We start from the raw sequence: 21,686 nt of genomic DNA, 5'->3' as shown, positions 1-21,686 counted from the left end.
AAAATTGTTTCAAGGCGCTTTCCAGAATCCCAGGGCCTAACCCCAGACAAGCAACAATGGCAAGGAAAAACTCCCCTTTTAACAGGAAGAAACCTTGAGAAGGACCAAGCTCATGTAGGGGGCCCCTCCTGCTGATGGCCGGCTGGGTAGAGAGAGAGGAGAGAGAGAAGGAGAGGGCGAAAGAGAGGAGAACACTGCATCACATCAGGAACTCCATGGGTACCTGATGACTACAGGCTCAAATTGACTGTTGCCTGTAAACAAAGTCATGCTGCCTATCAAGACCTAGTTGGCTTGACTTATGGAGGTGTTCTTGAAAAGGTGAAGAGAATAAGAACTGAAGGATGACTGTGGTGACATATAGGTAGATGTCTCATATAAGTCACCAAAGGTCAGCTGTGAATAGTGGTGACTTCAGCAGGCCACACAAGGGTGTGATATCCTGACTAATATATTTTGTAATGAGTTACTTGAAAGGGAAGGGTCTATCCCTTTGACTATCTAAACAGGAGGGAAAATCCATGCTTGGAAAAAACCTCAAAGTATGGTGGAGCCGGGACCACTTGGAGCACCTGTTGTCACTAAAAGAAAAAAAAAAAGCTCATTCACATAGCAAAAAATTCCCGCATGAACTTTGTGTAGCATCACCACCAACATGGCCAACGTGACTATCCTGCTTTCCAATTAGGGAATATGGATAGTGCTAAAATACAATTCCCATGGCAATGCGACGCTCTAGTCTGCTAGTTTATGAATGAATGAGGGATGTGTTCCAACATTAACATCTATAGTTTAAAAAAAAGGTCTTGTAATGACATGAAAGCCCTAAACAGGTGCAGAAATTCAAAAATGGCATTTTTATTTGACATTTTGATAAGATAATGATCAAATTAAAACATAAATGTGTTAAGGCTGGGGTTTTTACAGGACCCAAAAGCAGGCAAAAAGCAGTGATAAAAAGTCCAAAAACTAGTTTTTCTTTAACAAACAAACTGGTAGTCCTCCTGGACCGTGGGGGAAAACTCGTCCAGTCTTCTGGGGTGCACCAAGAGCTCCAGAGCGGAGCCAACAGAGGGGTCAAGTCTCGCGCGCTCTCCACTCCCATTGGGCGCCGTGGAGACCAGAGAAAACACCCAAACTCTCCGACGCTGGTAGACAGGCGCTTCGTCCCTAAATAGGTGGCCTCATGTAAATTGCCGACAGGTTGCTTACTGCAACCATTTCTTCGAGTAATCAATCATCAGCAGGGATGATACAACATGTTAAAAACTCCCAAAGTTTCTGAGCCTTATTTGAGAAAAACCTGGAGAAAATGTTCCTCTTTTTAGATGGCCTCTTGACGAGTTTACGCAAGATGGTGACCATGCAGTCTGCAACGACTGGCTCCTCCGAGTACTTGAGTAAGAACAGAACCTTGTTTGGATTGCCTAACTCTTTGCGCAGGATCTTTTGGATTTTATCGTCCATCTTCTTAAATGAGTCATCGGTGATACATATATCTTCATCTTTGACTCTCTCCCAGATGTATTCATTGAGGTACGCGATGAGGTCATCACTGCATGGAGGTTTCATATTTGCTTTGGCATAAATTTGATAAATGATCTTATGTATGAACAGCTTGACATATGTCTTGTGTTTGAACGTCTCTATCTTTTCTTGTGGTTCGTCTTCACATGAAGAAATGGTGCAATCTCTTTCTGAATAGTAGGACAGTTTAGGAGAGGCTGGATATTCCCGTGGTTCCTCATCAGCTACAGAGGGGCTGATATTCCATCCTAAATCTCTATCTGAACAAAAAGAGACTAAAGGTGGTTCTTCATCCTCAATTAAAGAAACGGTCTTATCTCCTAAATCTCCATCTGAATGAGGAGAGTAGGAACCTGACTCATTATCCTCCTCGTTTACAGAAATGGTCTCACTTGCTTTTGGATCTCCATCTGAATCATAAGAGAGTGATGTAGATGGGCTAGGAGAGATTGAAGCTGGTTCTTCATCCTCCTCATTTACAAAAATGACCTTATTTCCTTCTGATCGAGGAGAGACTAAAGCTGAGGCTTCGTCCTCCTCACCTACTGAAGCTGGTTCTTTGTCTTCCTGACTTTCATGAGTCACTGAAGGTTCCTGTGGTTCTTCATCAGCTACAGAAGGGCTGATATTCAATCCTAAATCACTATCGCTATCTGAACAAAAAGAGATTAAAGGTAGTTGTTCATCCATAATTAAAGAAACGTTCTTTTCTCCTAAACCTCCATCTGAATGAGGAGAGTAGGAACCTGACTCATTATCCTCCTTGTTTACAGAAATGGTCTCACTTGCTTTTGGATCTCCATCTGAATCATAAGAGCATGATGGAGATGGGCTAGGAGAGATTGAAGCTGGTTCTTCATCCTCCTCATCTACAAAAATGACCTTATTTCCTTCTGATTGAGGAGGGATTGAAAATGGCTTTTTGTCTTCCTGACTTTCATGAGTCACTGAAGGTTCCTGTGGTTCTTCATCAGCTACAGAAGGGCTGATATTCAATCCTAAATCACTATCGCTATCTGAACAAAAAGAGATTAAAGGTAGTTGTTCATCCATAATTAAAGAAACGTTCTTTTCTCCTAAACCTCCATCTGAATGAGGAGAGTAGGAACCTGACTCATTATCCTCCTTGTTTACAGAAATGGTCTCAATCCTCCCTTTTACTTGTGTCTGAATATCTTCTGAAGTTGCAACTTCCTCGTCATATATATTATCTGATAAATGGTCCTCTGTAAAAACCATGTATCTGTTGGAGACTGGGGTGTCTTCTAATTCTGTAAATACCTGACCCTCCAGTTCAATGGGGCAGGGGCTGGAGCTGGTGTTAACAAGGCTGCTTAATTTTTCCATTATTCGTTATTGCATATAGTTTATTGCATTGGTGTTGAACATATAATACTTTTCCCTTACCTAAACAAAAATATATTAATGGATCAAAGCCTTATAGCACAATTAATGTGTTGTGCTTTGATCCATATCTGCTCTTTGTGTGTTAAACCTGTGATAATAACTCCAAAGTCACAAAACTGCTTTATTTATATATTGCCCTTATTCTCTTGTTTATAAATAATTTTATGCATTACTTGTGTCTATCATAGAATAAATATCTGGATCTCAATAACAAAGTAGCAATTAAACTACAAATAACATGTTTTTGGATATAGGCACTATAAGAGGCCATCAATTCTATGCTTAAAACTGTGTATACGCCATCACACTGTGCTTTTATTCTTCTACAAACTGGCTGTAGTCTAGTCCCCAACTGTCACATGGAAGATATATGTAACAATCTTTAGATTCTCTGGGTGATGTTTTTATTTGACCTGGACACATTGAGGCAAGTTCCAAAAATATCACCTAAAATACACACACGCACAACCTCACCAGGTCCCAATATATTTTATTAACCTTTTCTGTTTAGTACAAGTTCTGTTTTTTGTGTCTTACTTTCTGCAGTATTGATTATACATAAATACCATTTTCAGCAGCTTTTCTGAAAAAAACTTTCAAGTCAACCTGGCTAACTTTTATTGTAGGATTTTTGGTCACTTTTAAAAACAATTAGCCTAGCCATTTTTTTAAGCTTTCATTTGAAATTCTGATGAATCCATGATCAAATGCTGCAACCTTTTCTTCTGATCGTAAAAACGGGCATCTAAAATCCTGCTACAGACTATGACACAATATTTGTTTGGGTAAGGTCTTGTTCTTCAACTTCTGGCAGCTTATCCAGGTAGTTGGGGTAGCAGCCTCAACAGGCAAGGCCAAGCACTCCTCTTCCCAGCTACTTCCACTCCTCATGGGAATTCCATGGTGTTCTCAGGCCATCCAAGGGATACGATCTTTCCGCTGCATCCTAGGTCTGCCCCGGGGTCTCCAACATAGGCATGCCGCAAACACGGACATGCCCCATTGAGGTATCCAGGAGCCTCCCTACGGACGGCTGACCACCTCACCCTACCTGTAAGGCAGAGCCCAGTCACGCTGTGAAGGAAAATCATTTGACATCTTGTATTTTCAATCGTGTCCTTACGATCATTACCCAAATGTTATGACCATTGGTAGGGGGTTGGAATGTAGATTTGCTGGTCAACAGAGAACCATGCCTCCTGGCTCAGCTCTCTATTCCACAGCGGACCAACTCGGTGTCGGCAGTACTGCATATGCTGCTCCAATCCAACTGTCAATCTTATGATTCTGAGATACTTGGACTCCTCCTCTTGGGGCAGTCACTCCTATACAATGTCACTGGGCAGTCCACCCTTTTCTGTCTGAGCACCATGGTCTCTAATTTTGAGTTGCTAATCTTTATCTCAGCTCTGTCCACAAACATTATGAACTGCTGTGGAGGCATAGTTGTCCCAAGTTCAGAATGAGCCATGCTTCCATGTGACCTGTAGATGATCTCCAGCTGCAAGGTTGTGGGGTCAGCAATACTGTGATGCAATCGAGCCAGATAAGTTGCCAGGGATGACCCCATAAGCAATGGGTTGACTCCACCAGCCTTTTCCTCTCCATCCAGTTATATATTCTGTCCATAGCTAGACGTTGTTGCGTGGGTAAACAGTTCTTTCTTCCTGGGAACATGGGCAGGCTGATTTTGCTAGCTGTTTTTGAGAGTCGTCAAATAAACTCCATGTAGTCTTCCCAGCTTTGAACAGAGTGTCCTTGCTGTGAGACACACAGGAAGCTAGACCCTTCATGGCATAGAGGAGGGCTTCCATTTGTTCTATTGTTTCCCTTCCAAGCACTCTCTCCACAAACTTTACCTGTCTCTCCAAGGTTGAACTCCAAAGCTGGCCACAATGTGCACAAAGCTTTATCAATGCCCTCCGGTCATGGACAATTCCCAGGCAGACAAGACAAGCCTCTTGGGAATTTGTTTTTGTGCAAGGAGAAGCTGTACCACTGAAGACTTTGCCTGCCTGTTTGGGTTCCAAGCACATATTGAGATAGAAAACCCAGTGAAATTAGAACTCAATCAATCTCAATCAATCAATCTTTATTTATATAGCGTCTTTTACAATCAAAATTGTTTCAAGGCACTTTCCAGAATCCCAGGGCCTAACCCCAGACAAGCAACAATGGCAAGGAAAAACTCCCCTTTTAACAGGAAGAAACCTTGAGCAGGACCAAGCTCATGTAGGGGGCCCCTCCTGCTGATGGCCGGCTGGGTAGAGAGAGAGGAGAGAGAGAAAGAGAGGGCGAAAGAGAGGAGAACACTGCATCACATCAGGAACTCCATGGGTACCTGATGACTACAGGCTCAAATTGACTGTTGCCTGTAAACAAAGTCATGCTGCCTATCAAGACCTAGTTGGCTTGACTTATGGAGGTGTTCTTGAAAAGGTGAAGAGAATAAGAACTGAAGGATGACTGTGGTGACATATAGGTAGATGTCTCATATAAGTCACCAAAGGTCAGCTGTGAATAGTGGTGACTTCAGCAGGCCACACAAGGGTGTGATATCCTGACTAATATATTTTGTAATGAGTTACTTGAAAGGGAAGGGTCTATCCCTTTGACTATCTAAACAGGAGGGAAAATCCATGCTTGGAAAAAACCTCAAAGTATGGTGGAGCCGGGACCACTTGGAGCACCTGTTGTCACTAAAAGAAAAAAAAAAAGCTCATTCACATAGCAAAAAATTCCCGCATGAACTTTGTGTAGCATCACCACCAACATGGCCAACGTGACTATCCTGCTTTCCAATTAGGGAACATGGATAGTGTTAAAATACAATTCCCATGGCAATGCAACGCTCTAGTCTGCTAGTTTATGAATGAATGAGGGATGTGTTCCAACATTAACATCTATAGTTTAAAAAAAAGGTCTTGTAATGACATGAAAGCCCTAAACAGGTGCAGAAATTCAAAAATGGCATTTTTATTTGACATTTTGATAAGATAATGATCAAATTAAAACATAAATGTGTTAAGGCTGGGGTTTTTACAGGACCCAAAAGCAGGCAAAAAGCAGTGTTAAAAAGTCCAAAAACTAGTTTTTCTTTAACAAACAAACTGGTAGTCCTCCTGGACCGTGGGGGAAAACTCGTCCAGTCTTCTGGGGTGCACCAAGAGCTCCAGAGCGGAGCCAACAGAGGGGTCAAGTCTCGCGCGCTCTCCACTCCCATTGGGCGCCGTGGAGACCAGAGAAAACACCCAAACTCTCCGACGCTGGTAGACAGGCGCTTCATCCCTAAATAGGTGGCCTCATGTAAATTGCCGACAGGTTGCTTACTGCAACCATTTCTTCGAGTAATCAATCATCAGCAGGGATGATACAACATGTTAAAAACTCCCAAAGTTTCTGAGCCTTATTTGAGAAAAACCTGGAGAAAATGTTCCTCTTTTTAGATGGCCTCTTGACGAGTTTACGCAAGATGGTGACCATGCAGTCTGCAACGACTGGCTCCTCCGAGTACTTGAGTAAGAAGAGAACCTTGTTTGGATTGCCTAACTCTTTGCGCAGGATCTTTTGGATTTTATCGTCCATCTTCTTAAATGAGTCATCGGTGATACATATATCTTCATCTTTGACTCTCTCCCAGATGTATTCATTGAGGTACGCGATGAGGTCATCACTGCATGGAGGTTTCATATTTGCTTTGGCATAAATTTGATAAATGATCTTATGTATGAACAGCTTGACATATGTCTTGTGTTTGAACGTCTCTATCTTTTCTTGTGGTTCGTCTTCACATGAAGAAATGGTGCAATCTCTTTCTGAATAGTAGGACAGTTTAGGAGAGGCTGGATATTCCCGTGGTTCCTCATCAGCTACAGAGGGGCTGATATTCCATCCTAAATCTCTATCTGAACAAAAAGAGACTAAAGGTGGTTCTTCATCCTCAATTAAAGAAACGGTCTTATCTCCTAAATCTCCATCTGAATGAGGAGAGTAGGAACCTGACTCATTATCCTCCTCGTTTACAGAAATGGTCTCACTTGCTTTTGGATCTCCATCTGAATCATAAGAGAGTGATGTAGATGGGCTAGGAGAGATTGAAGCTGGTTCTTCATCCTCCTCATTTACAAAAATGACCTTATTTCCTTCTGATCGAGGAGAGACTAAAGCTGAGACTTCGTCCTCCTCACATACTGAAGCTGGTTCTTTGTCTTCCTGACTTTCATGAGTCACTGAAGGTTCCTGTGGTTCTTCATCAGCTACAGAAGGGCTGATATTCAATCCTAAATCACTATCGCTATCTGAACAAAAAGAGATTAAAGGTAGTTGTTCATCCATAATTAAAGAAACGTTCTTTTCTCCTAAACCTCCATCTGAATGAGGAGAGTAGGAACCTGACTCATTATCCTCCTTGTTTACAGAAATGGTCTCACTTGCTTTTGGATCTCCTTCTGAATCATAAGAGCATGATGGAGATGGGCTAGGAGAGATTGAAGCTGGTTCTTCATCCTCCTCATCTACAAAAATGACCTTATTTCCTTCTGATTGAGGAGGGATTGAAAATGGCTTTTTGTCTTCCTGACTTTCATGAGTCACTGAAGGTTCCTGTGGTTCTTCATCAGCTACAGAAGGGCTGATATTCAATCCTAAATCACTATCGCTATCTGAACAAAAAGAGATTAAAGGTAGTTGTTCATCCATAATTAAAGAAACGTTCTTTTCTCCTAAACCTCCATCTGAATGAGGAGAGTAGGAACCTGACTCATTATCCTCCTTGTTTACAGAAATGGTCTCAATCCTCCCTTTTACTTGTGTCTGAATATCTTCTGAAGTTGCAACTTCCTCGTCATATATATTATCTGATAAATGGTCCTCTGTAAAAACCACGTATCTGTTGGAGACTGGGGTGTCTTCTAATTCTGTAAATACCTGACCCTCCAGTTCAATGGGGCAGGGGCTGGAGCTGGTGTTAACAAGGCTGCTTAATTTTTCCATTATTCGTTATTGCATATAGTTTATTGCATTGGTGTTGAACATATAATACTTTTCCCTTACCTAAACAAAAATATATTAATGGATCAAAGCCTTATAGCGCAATTAATGTGTTGTGCTTTGATCCATATCTGCTGTTTGTGTGTTAAAGCTGTGATAATAACTCCAAAGTCACAAAACTGCTTTATTTATATATTGCCCTTATTCTCTTGTTTATAAATAATTTTATGCATTACTTGTGTCTATCATAGAATAAATATCTGGATCTCAATAACAAAGTAGCAATTAAACTACAAATAACATGTTTTTGGATATAGGCACTATAAGAGGCCATCAATTCTATGCTTAAAACTGTGTATACGCCACCACACTGTGCTTTTATTCTTCTACAAACTGGCTGTAGTCTAGTCCCCAACTGTCACATGGAAGATATATGTAACAATCTTTAGATTCTCTGGGTGATGTTTTTATTTGACCTGGACACGTTGAGGCAAGTTCCAAAAATATCACCTAAAATACACACACGCACAACCTCACCAGGTCCCAATTTATTTTATTAACCTTTTCTGTTTAGTACAAGTTCTGTTTTTTGTGTCTTACTTTCTGCAGTATTGATTATACATAAATACCATTTTCAGCAGCTTTTCTGAAAAAAACTTTCAAGTCAACCTGGCTAACTTTTATTGTAGGATTTTTGGTCACTTTTAAAAACAATTAGCCTAGCCATTTTTTTAAGCTTTCATTTGAAATTCTGATGAATCCATGATCAAATGCTGCAACCTTTTCTTCTGATCGTAAAAACGGGCATCTAAAATCCTGATACAGACTATGACACAATATTTGTTTGGGTAAGGTCTTGTTCTTCAACTTCTGGCAGCTTATCCAGGTAGTTGGGGTAGCAGCCTCAACAGGCAAGGCCAAGCACTCCTCTTCCCAGCTACTTCCACTCCTCATGGGAATTCCATGGTGTTCTCAGGCCATCCAAGGGATACGATCTTTCCGCTGTATCCTAGGTCTGCCCCGGGGTCTCCAACATAGGCATGCCGCAAACACGGACATGCCCCATTGAGGTATCCAGGAGCCTCCCTACGGACGGCTGACCACCTCACCCTACCTGTAAGGCAGAGCCCAGTCACGCTGTGAAGGAAAATCATTTGACATCTTGTATTTTCAATCGTGTCCTTACGATCATTACCCAAATGTTATGACCATTGGTAGGGGGTTGGAATGTAGATTTGCTGGTCAACAGAGAACCATGCCTTCTGGCTCAGCAGTATTTTTTTGCAGTATTGATTATACACAATTAACAATTTTAGAGCAGTCTATTTAATATTTCCTGAATTAAACTTTTGAATAAACCTGGCTTAATTTTATTACTATGTACTCTTAACATAAAAACTTTGAACAGATTTGGTGATAAAGAGCAGCCCTGGCGGAGTCCAACCGTCAAAGGGAATTAGTTCAACTTACCAGCAGGAATGTGAACCAAGCTCACACTCCTGCAATACAGGAAATGGTAGACCCTTAGTAAGGAGAAAGTCTCAGCAAGTTGCTGTCATCCTCTCCCGATTCGAGACGGTTTGTCACAATTACATTGGGTACTCACTGAGTCTCTGTTATAGAGAGATTTGGTCCATTCCAACTCAAAGGCACAGGAAAGTTACCCTTTCATTCCTCCGGGTGGACAGACAGCTGGAGGGGTATTAATTAGCCCACACCGGCCGTCCGCCTCTCAGCTGGGGCAACTTCCGCCTAGAGTCCCACCTGTCTTGAGGACAAATCTTCAAGAATCAGTGCTTTGTGTTGAAGTGAGGCCAACTATCAAGTTGGAATTATTCTACCTTTTTCATAAACTCTTTGTTGTTTCCCACCAGAGAGTTGACATTCTGATTGCCATTCAGCCTCGGAATGGAGCATGGTGGGGTCACTTTAACCCTCCGGTTACACTGATATTTTATTTTATTTTTCTTCATTAAGCTTTTTGTGAACCACACCTGGGGGGCCCAGACAAAACATCATCTAGGGTTATTAGTGGTGCATGAAGTTTTTATACCTAAACCTTGCAACTGCGCAGAATCGAGTAGATGCCTGAAGTCAGCTGCAAAACATCGCTTTGCTAATGTTATTCTGAGTAACTTTTTCATGGACCAGTTGATGGAGACCTTTTATCCAGTAAACAGTTTGTTGTGGTTTACCAACCAGAGGGTGATCGGTGGGCTAGTATAAAAGGTCGCTAGTTTGAATATCAAGATTTTCTATGAGCTGGTGCAATAAACAGATTTCCACCAGCCTCGTGGTTGTGTCAGCTGGGTAAACTGTCTGTTAGCCACTTAATCTGACTGTCCCCTAGATCTCCTACGCATTTTCATTACAGTTGTCATCGTGTGATAGCCATAAACAGAATAATTGTTCAAATAATGAAATGTTTTGTGTGTAATTTTGGAGCTGGAACAGTAATTCGCATTATAGCATTATTTACACAGAATATAGTATCTCTGTGAAATAACCTTGACAGTCCCAGAAACGTCCTATGCTTTTCTTCTACGCAGCTCTTCTGATAAATATGCAGTTTATTTGCTCTATTGTTGACTCGCTGCTGCGGCAGAGATCAGACAGGAAGTGAAGGTGTAACATCCGAGGCCGTCATCTGGTGTGATTTGTCAGATATTAGGCTGTCGCACAGGGACGACTGTGACAAGACACCCCAGTGTTGGATCTGACAAAGTGACAAGAGGGAACCAAAGAGCGTGGAGAGTATCGGCCACGGTCTCAGCGTAGCTGCATCTGGAAGGGAAATGAGGGAGTCAGAAAATGAACATTTCTGCCTGCAACACATGACCTCGGTCGCCTTGGAGGCCTTAGAGGCCAAATGTAGCGTCCAACCATGGAGCAAAAATGGTAGAATAACCCAAAAGGAACTGATTTAAAAAGACAAAGAGGAGGCAATAAAAATGTTCTTTAGTCAGAGTGCCACACTGGTGTGAGGCCGTGTTCTGGATCAGGAAGGGCGGGCAGCCATTGGCATGTTCTAAAGGTGATGGGCCAACATCCCAGCGGTCTACTGGCATCGGCACCATAGTCAGCAGGCCACAGCGCCGTGCACACTTTTAATGTAACGTCTGTGCAGTCAGAGCGACATCGTTACAGTTCTGTTTTATTCAGTCGCTCTACATGGAGTGACTCATCTCGCTGTTTCCATCATCTTCAACACACACACACACACACACACACACACACACACACACACACACACACACACACACACTCACACACACCATTCTATTCCTGCCTCATCCTCCTGATCCACCAGCCCTTCCCTCCCCACCCTCCTCATCTCGGTGCTTCTCACTTTCCGTTGTCATGCCAACTTCCCTGGAGACAGTGTTGTCATGGAGACCGGGCAGCGGGGCAGATCAGCTGATGTCTGGTGTTGCTCAGGCGTGTGCACAAATCGTTCTCCTGTATTTGCTCTCGTTTTACTTCCTAGACCTTTTTTTTATGCACTCCTGCTCCTCATCTCACAGCTACAATGAACAAACGCTTCTTTTTCCAAAGTCAAACTCTTGGGCTCTTTTCTACCGTTACACAACTGTTGCGGGACGTGTGTTTATTAGATCGGTGAGAAATTGTTGCTATGAGAAAACACAGAGAGAAGCCATTATTTAAATGTTTCACGGCAACCTCATCACGTCAGAACGCTTGGAAACACAAAAGTTGTGGCTGTAACCTACAGAGGACCTGTAGTTGTGATCCGACAGCAGTTCTTCAAGGCACAGAAGGAAGTTGTGGAGAGCCGTAGGTCTGATCATGAAGGATGTCATTGGCAGCAGCCAAAAACAAAGGTCCTGAATGCACCGCCATGCAGCTGTACCAGCTGACGCATGCAGGAGATGCTGAAAAAGCAGAAGAGAAATGGTATTTAATGATATATAACCAGTTTATTGGTGAAAGGAACAATGCAGCTCCTCAGACTCCAAGCGGAGGAGGAATTCCCAGGATGCTCTAGATCGGTCTCACTGTCCGTTTGGCGTAATTAGCCTGTTTGTCGAAGCCGTTGAACAAATGGAGGTAAACGAGTTAGACTGTATTAATGAAATGTCTTCTCATCGCCCTCAATCTTGGCCAAATTTGTATGAGATATGAGCACTTCAACAGATGGCTGGGCTGATAAATGCCACATTTCATCCTCGCCGGGGGGGTAGAACTGATTTGGTGAATCAAGACCCAGAAAAGATGAGACAAGGAAACGGATCAGAATGTGTCATTAAGCAGCTCATTAGAACACCGACAGTCGTTCCAATCAATTAAGCCTTTCATATAAATGTAAATGAAAGTGAGGCCGTGTAATTAACTCTGGCTGGGCTTCCCGACGGTGAGGCATGGCTTCAGGCTTTAACTCACGGACATTACGACAAATGTTTGTTTCTGAGCTCATTTTGATGCTAAATATGCTAGCCGACGCTCCTGTCACCCTCTGGTGAACGAATATTAATGTTACCTGACTACCTTAGCGTGCCCTCCCGAAGAAAAATGAAAGAAAAATAAATGACTAGAGACCTGAAGGAGAGAGAAACAAAGGCAATCAGAGAACGTGTGAACAGCTGAGAGATGATGGTATTAAAGGGGGTTAAAGAGAACAGAATGGGTAGTTAATGGGCTACGTTCCCTCTCGAGGCCTGTTCACCTGTGAAGGTATTGGTTTTCTTCAGTGATGACCTGTAAAGGTAAATAACCCAACCGGAGAACTGATTTTGCTCTCTGTGGGGCCTCTATCGGGCCTCTGAGGGGAGCAGGTCGATTAGGAAGGCAGATCCATAAATCTTCAGCCAGAGAGAGAGAGAGAGATCCAGATGAGCTTTTTCATGGCAGCCACAATCACGTGAAGCTAATGTTCATGTGTTCTCTGTGTACTCGCACTCTTTAAAGTTGTTTACCTTGTTGTGATCGGATCTTGTGTGTTTCTCCGTCTCTGTCTCAGGTCACAGGAGTGAGCGTGTCCCCCGGGAAGGACCAGCTGGTGGTGTTCCACACCAAGGACAACCGGGACCTGGTGGTGTGCCTACAGGGCATGGTGCCGGCCAACGAGAGCCGCATCGGAGAGCTGGTTGGGACCTTACTCAGCCACTTCAAGAGGTGAGCACCCAACAAGAGGAAGTCTTTTTCCTTCTTCTACTCCGGGAATGTTTTATATTACATGTGGACGATTAAAACGCCACTGTATCTAACCACTGGTGCCACTGTTACCATAGTAACATGACATTGACGCTAGTTTGTCATGCAAGGTTGCGCACCGAGGTGAGTTACTGTACAGATTTATCATTTTTTACAGCTGAAATAGCCTCTGTTAAACCCCGTGTGCAGCTTTTATAACCAACTCTCCTGACTGGAGCTTTCATGGTCATTTCTGAATTTAAGATCCGCTGCTCCTCCCGCTGAGGCTCTTTTCAGGATTCTTCAAAGAGCTAATGCTAATAGTGATTAGCACAGAAGGTGGAGGTGCAAAAGATCATTTATTTCTGTGTTTTTATTCTTCAGCAGACTGTGATATTGGAGAATATCACGATAATATCTCGGGATATCTCCGTTTATTTCTGTTTCATTCAGTTCACATCAGGTCAGCCTGTCTGCTGACGGTCTGCCCCCCCCTCCCCATCCTCCCTGTCCTTTAATCTCGGCTCTAAATGTATCCCAGTTCAGGGATTAAACTCAGCGTGAAACTGCTGAAACGGCACAAGACGGCTCAATCAAATGAAACCAAATCTGTCAGAATTGGACATTAAATCTGTTTTCAATGAGTCAAATATCACTCATCTATCAAACATCTCATAGATGTGTGTGTGTGCGCGCGCGTGCGTGTGTGTGTGTGAGGACAGTTTTGGAACTTTGCTGGTTCATCTTCAAAGGGCTGTTTGAGGGTTCCGTCCTGTTTTAGAGGTTAGAGTTGGGGTCCAACACTTGGATTTGCTGATTAGATGCGGGGGGGGGCGAGGATGCGAGTCCTCAGAAAGATAGAATAACAAATGTGCACGTGCACACCCTGGCTCCTTGCATGCAGCTCCCTGTAGATGCAGTGTTGACCTTTGGCCCCCCTCCGGCGTGCCGGTTTAGACCGACTGACTTTAATTTGTTCCCGTTTGGGTCGTCCTCCTCGTCTCTGAAGGGTTCTTCCTCGCTTCATTTCCTCTCCTCTTCCTAATCTCTAAATGGGATCTGAAAGTAAGAATAACTTGTTGCTGAATTATGAATCCGGCCTCTCCGCTGCAGTCCATGCAGTTCTGCCTTGGTCTCCCTCGTGTGAGGAGACCTGTGGCTCCGGCTCAGCCTGAGACCGGTTCTTCTAAATCCCCGGTCAACATAATCTCCCTCTCTCTTTGTTGTGTAAGCGCCTGAAATCCATTTCTTAGAAAAGCAGTGTGTACCGTTTCTGTAGCAACGGCAGTGTGTGTGTGTGTGTGTGTGTGTGCGTGTGTGTTTGTGTGTGTGTTTTCAGCTGTAATAGTAAAGGGACCCGAAGGGTCGACCATTTTCTCGGGTTGTAGTTTATCTTGAACTTGTTATCTTGAACGTTAAATCTCCATGAGGACATCGTCCACCCCCCCCCCCCCACCCCCGGTTATAAACCTTCCCCATTCATACTTCCTCCATCTTCTCCTACATCTGGACACCTAATGGCCCTGTCCTGTCCCTCCCACTGACCCCCCACGGTGAGTCAGAAGCAGCAGCTCCACAACCCTTCATTGATCTGTGAGAGCGGTCGTATACTGTTTCTGCGCTTCGCCCCCCCCACCCCCACACCTCCCTGAAGCCCTAATGGTTTGAAGTCCCCCCCCATCTGTTTCTGGAGGAGGGAGACACACGGAGAGACATATTAAAGTCGACGTCTTTCGGTTTTCTGAGTCCTGGATGGGTGGAAGAGATCAATTACGCGTTGGAATCAGGTTATCTCAGGTTTCTCACTGATGGCTCTGCACACGCATCCATTGCACGGAAGGTTCACATGCAATAACCAGAGTGGTTATGGAAGACTATTGCACTATTTAAGCTAAGCTAGTTAGCGTTTGCAGCAGTTTGCCGCCAACGTTGGGACTGTAAAAGCGTTCTTGAACGCCTGGACGGGGAGTTCCTGTTGTGTTTCCGGCTGGGTTGCATCAGTATTCCCGAGCTTTGTCTTCCCCAAGGTCACCTTTTCTGCTGAATCAAATCTTTCTCTCCTCGTTCCCTCATCCCTCCTTCTCTATTTCCTCCATTAGTCACTCTACCACTTCGCCCCCTCCTCCTTTTGTTTTTCACTTCACAACCCACTTCTCCTCTCCTCTTTTCTGGGGCACTGCAGATGTTCCCATGGCAACCATCGGATCCATGTTTGTCTGATACATATGCGGTCCATTAATAGCCCTGCTGGCTGGAGATAATAACGACGCGTCTCGTCCTGAGCTTGCAGACGGACAAATGCCAACAGATAGGCAGCGGAAAGACAGAGATTATGCAAAAAGGACGGATGAAGACGGAGAGAAGAGCCAGAAGAAGCTTTCATATTCTATTTAAATCACAGAGGGGGACACAGATTTGAAAATCATTTATTAAAAGACCCGAAATATACACACTAAAAACATTTCTCTTTGATGCACTGAGCGCTTAGAGTGCATATAAAACATCAAAGCGGCATCGAAGAACCACAAGATTAAATATTTTCCCAACAACCGCGTGGCGAGAGCTGCTTTCTTTGTCGGAGCCGCTAATCTCTGTCTGCACTTATATAACTTCTGTCTCCGCAAAGTCCTTCGGAGATTACAGATTATTCTGAACATTAAAGGAGGCAAAGTCAGCTCAGAGTCATTGTTATGTGGGCCGGTGGGGGGGGGGGGTGGGGGTGGGTAAATATTCGGAGCTGTGAAAATATGCAGCGTGTGTCGCAGGCTTTTGTATGAATGAAAGAGTGAACGTGCTGATCGGCCTGACCTACTTCTCCACTGCAGCAGATCTGAGCGGCTTCCCTCTCGCACAACTGTGGAGTCGACTGGTGCAGTCAAGACACGTGCACTCGCGTTCGCCGCTCGCGTCTGAGCGCGGCGGTCTGAGAGCCTTCGTGGTGCCTGTGATGAAAACGAGGACAAGCTGGGTTTCGCTGACTCTGTTGTCAGCTAATTAGCCTCTGACTGGGTAGATCTGTGCTATTAAATGCATAAGATCATCAGACGTCCTCATAAATGCAAGCAAAGCATCTCAAACGCCCCCTGCTGGTGATCTGAGGAACAGCCCACGAGCCCCGTCCCCTCCTCCCTGGTGTTGAATGTGTTGCGCTGGTCTGCAGACACCGACACTGGTGTCACATGACCTCCCGCTGAAGACACCTTTGTAGCTGCGGTCATGCGGTGCTGCCGTGTGAAATCCGAGGATGTAAACAAAAGAGAAGGTTTGTAATGAGCTCCGACCCTCTGATGGATGCAGCAGGCAGGGGGGGGCGTGAACCTCGTCTGGATCTGGAATAACTGAAGTTGGACTGCAGCTTCAGCTTCTAACATGGAATATTTGGACATCTTTAATGCAGATTTCCGCTTAAATCTGCACTGAAATGATGTCAGACGTGGGTTCTGCTCTGGTGGTTTTCTGCTGCTGTGTCTCTGAGGCTGTTGCCAGTGTCAGACGGAGGACGGGGGCCTTGGCGGACGGGGGCCTTGGCATCGGCGACACAGGAGGAGCATCCCATAAAAATAAATGCATTCATCAATAAACCAAACCAAAGCAGGCACAAGTGGGGAGGTTTCCACGCAGCTTGATGATGTCATTGATGCAGGAGGGAGGTCTGTTTTTGTTTTTTGTTTTTTGTTTTTTAATTGTTTTTGATATTTGTTACGCATCTCATTTGATGCTATTTTAGCGTTTGGATGCTAATCCTGATGCTACGATCTTTAGTGTGACCCTTGTTCACTTAGATTTGCCTTTAAATTACACTGAAGTGCAAAGATGGTTCAGAGATCCATAATTCACACGCTTGGCCTGCATGTTTGATGTGCTGTGTGTGTAATAGGGGGGGTCGGGGGGGGTGTTGGTGTGGGTTATATTTAATCTGCAGCCCCCCCCCCCCCTCACTTACGCTAACATCTCACTGTCACTTTGGATAAAAGCACGACTTCGGCGCTGCACATTTCTGCTCAGTGGAGCCTCTGATATTTTATAGACCCCCGTCCGTCTCTTCTGTGACCTCTACAGTTGCCCCCCTACCCCCCACCCCCACCCCCCCACACACACACAGGTTCCACCCAGCAACAGTGCCGCACCATCTCCTGCTGCCAGACCAATTATCATTACCCTCAGCCCCCCTCCTCCCCCTTCACCTCCTCTTTTCTCTCCTCCCGTCTTCCTCCTCCTCACATCTTTTTTATCACCCTGCTTTTTTTTTTATTGTTTGTACTTTAATCACCTGAACACCACCCGCTCCATCCCTCCCCCTGTTTTCTCCCTCTATATCTCCCTATTTTCACCTCTTTGTTTTGTTTTTTCGGCACATTTTCTGACAGTGAAGATATAAAAACCAAGAATGTCCACACGTGTGTCCACAGTCCTCAGGTCCCACTTGTGTGTTTTAAACATATTGGATAATGAATGTGGACCATCTGTGGGATCCATGAAAAGCTGTTATTAAGATTTCTGATCATAAAATCTTTATTTGCGCGGTTTAGGGGTGTGATTGCAACCTGAAGGACGTTAGCTTGAAGGATCGATGGCCCTGATTGTGGCGCCGTGGCGGCCTTTTCTGCCTCGCCTGAGCGCGTCGGGGCTCGTTGCTCCTCCGTACGCGTGCATCCAACCATGAGATGCTGGAGCGTCCCCGCGAACGCTGAGCTGATTAGATTAGCTCGACGAGGGACAATGAGACGGCCGCGGAGGTGACCTCCACGACACGGAGGCACACTTGTTTAACACTCCCGCCGCGCAGCCATGCTGACCCTACAGTAGGGACGGCCCCCACCATCTGTGGGGAACTACCAGGAACAAAGACCTTTGCTTTGTCCACTTCTGCTTCCTTTATGGTCTCCCACTGGTGTGAGGGACTCTGTCCTTTGAATGCTGGACTGGTGCGAACAGCTTGTGTGACTGGATCTCATTGACAACCATCACTCACCTGCTGAGCAGCGAGTCTGCCGCCGCCTGTCCTGTGGGCAGCCAACCAGGTGGGACCATTGGACCGTCTGGTCGCCTCAGCGGTGAGCTCGTCCTGGCAGGATGGGACAACCGCCACCAGCTTGTTCCAAACGGTGTCACGTGTTCAGTTACTAGTGACTGGAGTCCCGTCGGTCGCTCATGCGTGCACGGGAAAGGCACGCTATGCACGTCCAGACGTCCTGCTTTCCGTCCAACTCGTCCACCGTGTCCCCTCATCCTCAAAGTTTGACGAGAACTAGCTTAGCATTTTAACAAGTCTTTCTAGGTTTACTGTGGGTCTGGTTTGGTTCAGTTTTCAGAATATCAGACAGTCCAACTGGTCTAAGGAGGCTGCTTCCTTGTGCCTTCTGCCCACCGGCGGCTCTTCCACACCTCCCCCCCCCCCGTCTGCTCCAGAGGCCTCCAGCAGCTGGATCCTCCTCCGAACCTCCCCGTTCTCCGCTCCCTTTTCCCTCCAAACACATGCTGATCAATACACTTTGTGCCGTTTACCAGCTTTTAATGACCTGGTTTAGTAACCTTATGCTATAAACGCAGAAGGGGAGAAGAAGTGCACGTTTGTGCAACCATCTTTGCAGGCAGCAGGGGGGATGTGCACGTTTGTGAGTGTTTTACTTCCAGATATCTTCTATTCTGTAGGTCTCGGCTGTCTTGTTGTCGTCCTCTTCATCACTTCTTGTGACATTAAACTCGTCGTCCTTCTTCAGTGTCGTGTGGAGCTACAAGCTGTCCTCCTGCTTTCACGTGTATCTCGGACACGCCCACCACGCCACAACGACGCTCCGCATGCCCCGCTGCGTTCTCACTATTATTCATATCTGCAGCCGCACCGAGACACGTGCAGAGCGACGCTAATTAAAGAAGAGCAACCGTCCTTTTTCAGGCCAGGCCTGAGCTGGTGGAGGTGCCTCGGACTCTGTCATCGGGAGGAGGAGCCTGGGAGACGCAATTAGGCTTCGTTTCAGCCTGTTTTCAGCTCTGGGAACATGGAAGCTGCAGCCGTGTGAGGCGACATCGGCGCGTCAGTGTCCTGTCCAATGCGCATTCACACTTACTGTAAAACAGGTGTGAAAACTCACACTTTCCAGCCATGAATGACAGTTTCCTCATTTCTCACCCCAAAGCTGACTAATCTACTTTTAGCCGCTGCTACCTGGAATCCCTTGAATGACACTTTTTGCTTCTACAAGAGGGTTCGGATGGACGTCATCTGGTCTAATTGGTCGATGAATGATGCTCACCTGTGCACATGCGACACAGAGCGCACACAGCCTGAAGCGAATTCCTTATTTTGTTTTTGGTGCGCAGCGCAAAACAGATGACCTTGTTCATCCAAGAAAAAGCTAATTCAACTGATGGTGGAGTGATATCTGTAAAGGTTGGGTGTGACCCGGCTGCAGAGAGCGTTTAAGGTTAATACTTCGCTGGTTCTCTAAAGATGAACCCTGAGACCAGCTCTAAGTAACTTGGAAAGGGAAGCTGGAGCTGACCTCCTTTCTGCTGCTGTCAGCCCGTAGTAAAAGGTTACCTAACCAGCGCAGAGATTATTGGAATAAAGACGCAGATCCTCCCAGAGTGGCATCGGCAACTTCACAGAAACCGCCGAAGAGAGCGAGAAGTTATTCATTTTTTTGTGCCCCTGTCTGCACAGTTATGGATAAAACAGCATTTATGGTATAAAAACATCAACACGGGGTCACCTCTGTCTCCTCAAAAACCAGGTCTGACATGTTTTAAAACCTCATCCAGAGGAAACGCTTGATGGAGCAGCAGGCTCGTCTGAGGCGCTTTCACGCTGCTGTTGATGCTGTTGAATCTGGTGTCACATGATCACATGATCACATGATCGGGCGTGCTGGTTTCAGAGGAGATCATGTCTGAGGAGGAGACCACTACCTGTCCATTAATCATGAAGACAGCATGGGTCTGTGGTGTCTGACCTGCACACACACACACACACACACACACACACACACACACACACACACACACACACACACACACACACACACACACACACCACTGAGCACACATGTATGCTTCCTCCTCAGTCCTTGTAGTTTCTATCTTGAGCTCAATGTGACCTCACAACCTGAAAGATTAATGTATTTGTGTGTGTGTGTGTGTGTCTGTGTGTGTGAGAGAGAGGCATAACACATATTGCTGCCTTTTTTCTGTTTTTTCCTTTGCCAAACAGATGGAGGTTTTATCACACAAACAAGGTTTTTCTCACCAAAAGCGTCAGAATCTCATCAATGCAGACATTTTGACGGCATTATCGTATCAGCTGCGGTGTCTTGATCTGTCATTTTTGCTCTTTGTTTCCAGCTGCTCTCTTTTGCTGTCTTGGTGGGACAGTTACTGGGTCCCTGTAGTTACTGGCAGTTGCCAGCAGGGGCGCTGTCCCAAATAATCCCTGTTTGTTTGGTTGCTAACTAGCCCAACTAGAATCCTACTTCCAGCTTCACAGCTTCACTTACGGCCTCCTAAAGTGTTGCCCCCACTGTCGTTAGTGAGAGGAAACATCATGTCCTGAGTCTTTTTAAGCGAGTCAGCTTTACGGAGCACCCCTCCCCCCACCTGCAGTGCTCATTTATAATTCAACAGCGGAGATGCCGGGGAAGGGCCAGGTACAACGGAGCGGAGGGCTGACTCAGACGAGGAGCCGGTGCTTCGTGGACCAGAGCTTCTTCACCTGAAAACAACCACATTCTTCCCTGAACATGTCATTTAACAGCATTTTCTTTTTTGTTTCAAAACGCTCCTTTGTCCATTTTCTGTGTTGACATGGTTTATGTTACTTTCCTACCTGGTTGGTTTCTCTTATCATTTTTATTGATAACATATGGCTCACATATACTAGAATAATGTGTGATGAACAACAAATATTTCAGTTTTTCTCCATTGTGGCTGCTGGGACTTACCCAAGGCAAATTTGAAATTTGTTTTTCTATTAGAGAGCAGAGTTATTTCATAGCTGCACCCCTGCAGCGGCGCTACCTCAGGGACCGGGTGAGCCTGGACTCACATGGCATGAAGGGCAGAGATACACAAAGGGAACCACCAGGAGGGGGGGTTCATGCTGGAGGAAAGAATTGATTTTCCAGTCGGAGAGTCCATCCAATGCAGGACTAAGTCTGCCCCCAGGGTGGAGGGGGGGGGGGGGGGGGCACAGAGTGGCTGTGGCCTGATGGGAAAGGCCAGCCGGTGACCTAAAGACTGAGCAGGATCTGAAGGGTTCTGTCGGGGTTTTGTTAGAACTGCAGAACATCGATCCAGAGGCTGACTGTGGCTGGGATCAGAAAGGTGTCAGAAATCTATTTAAACGTGTGTGTGTGTGTGTGTGTGTGTGTGTGTGTGTGTGTGTGTATGAGCGTACACACGTGTGTGTGTTCTGCCCTCTGGCAGTAACGGGATGAGAGACAGACAGATAAAAGAGACGTATCCCATCCCACAGCACTGTTGGCTGGCTGGCAGCCATGACAGATGGGGGAGTTCAGTTCACGGGGGTTGCCATGGAAACCGGCACAGGCACACCACGGAGATGGCGAGGAGGGGAGGCTCTGCAGAGGAGTGTGGCGTGGGCAGCAAAAAACGCT

At 45.5% G+C, this 21,686-nt stretch overlaps 1 protein-coding gene across 2 annotated transcripts in view; it reads left to right on the top strand.

Annotated features, from left to right (window-relative positions):
* Nucleotides 1-21,686, top strand: part of myo1d (myosin 1D) — a 79,771-nt gene that overhangs the window by 54,340 nt on the left and 3,745 nt on the right. For both annotated transcript variants that reach the window (XM_029839285.1, XM_029839281.1), the window contains exon 21: nucleotides 12,902-13,056. In XM_029839285.1, coding sequence (XP_029695145.1) covers nucleotides 12,902-13,056 — 155 coding nt within the window. The remainder of the gene's footprint in view (nucleotides 1-12,901; nucleotides 13,057-21,686) is intronic.

This window comes from Takifugu rubripes, chromosome 1 (assembly GCF_901000725.2).
Source record: "Takifugu rubripes chromosome 1, fTakRub1.2, whole genome shotgun sequence".
In the NCBI taxonomy this organism is placed as follows: Eukaryota; Metazoa; Chordata; class Actinopteri; order Tetraodontiformes; family Tetraodontidae; genus Takifugu; species Takifugu rubripes.
This window is presented reverse-complemented; position numbering and strand designations above follow the sequence as displayed.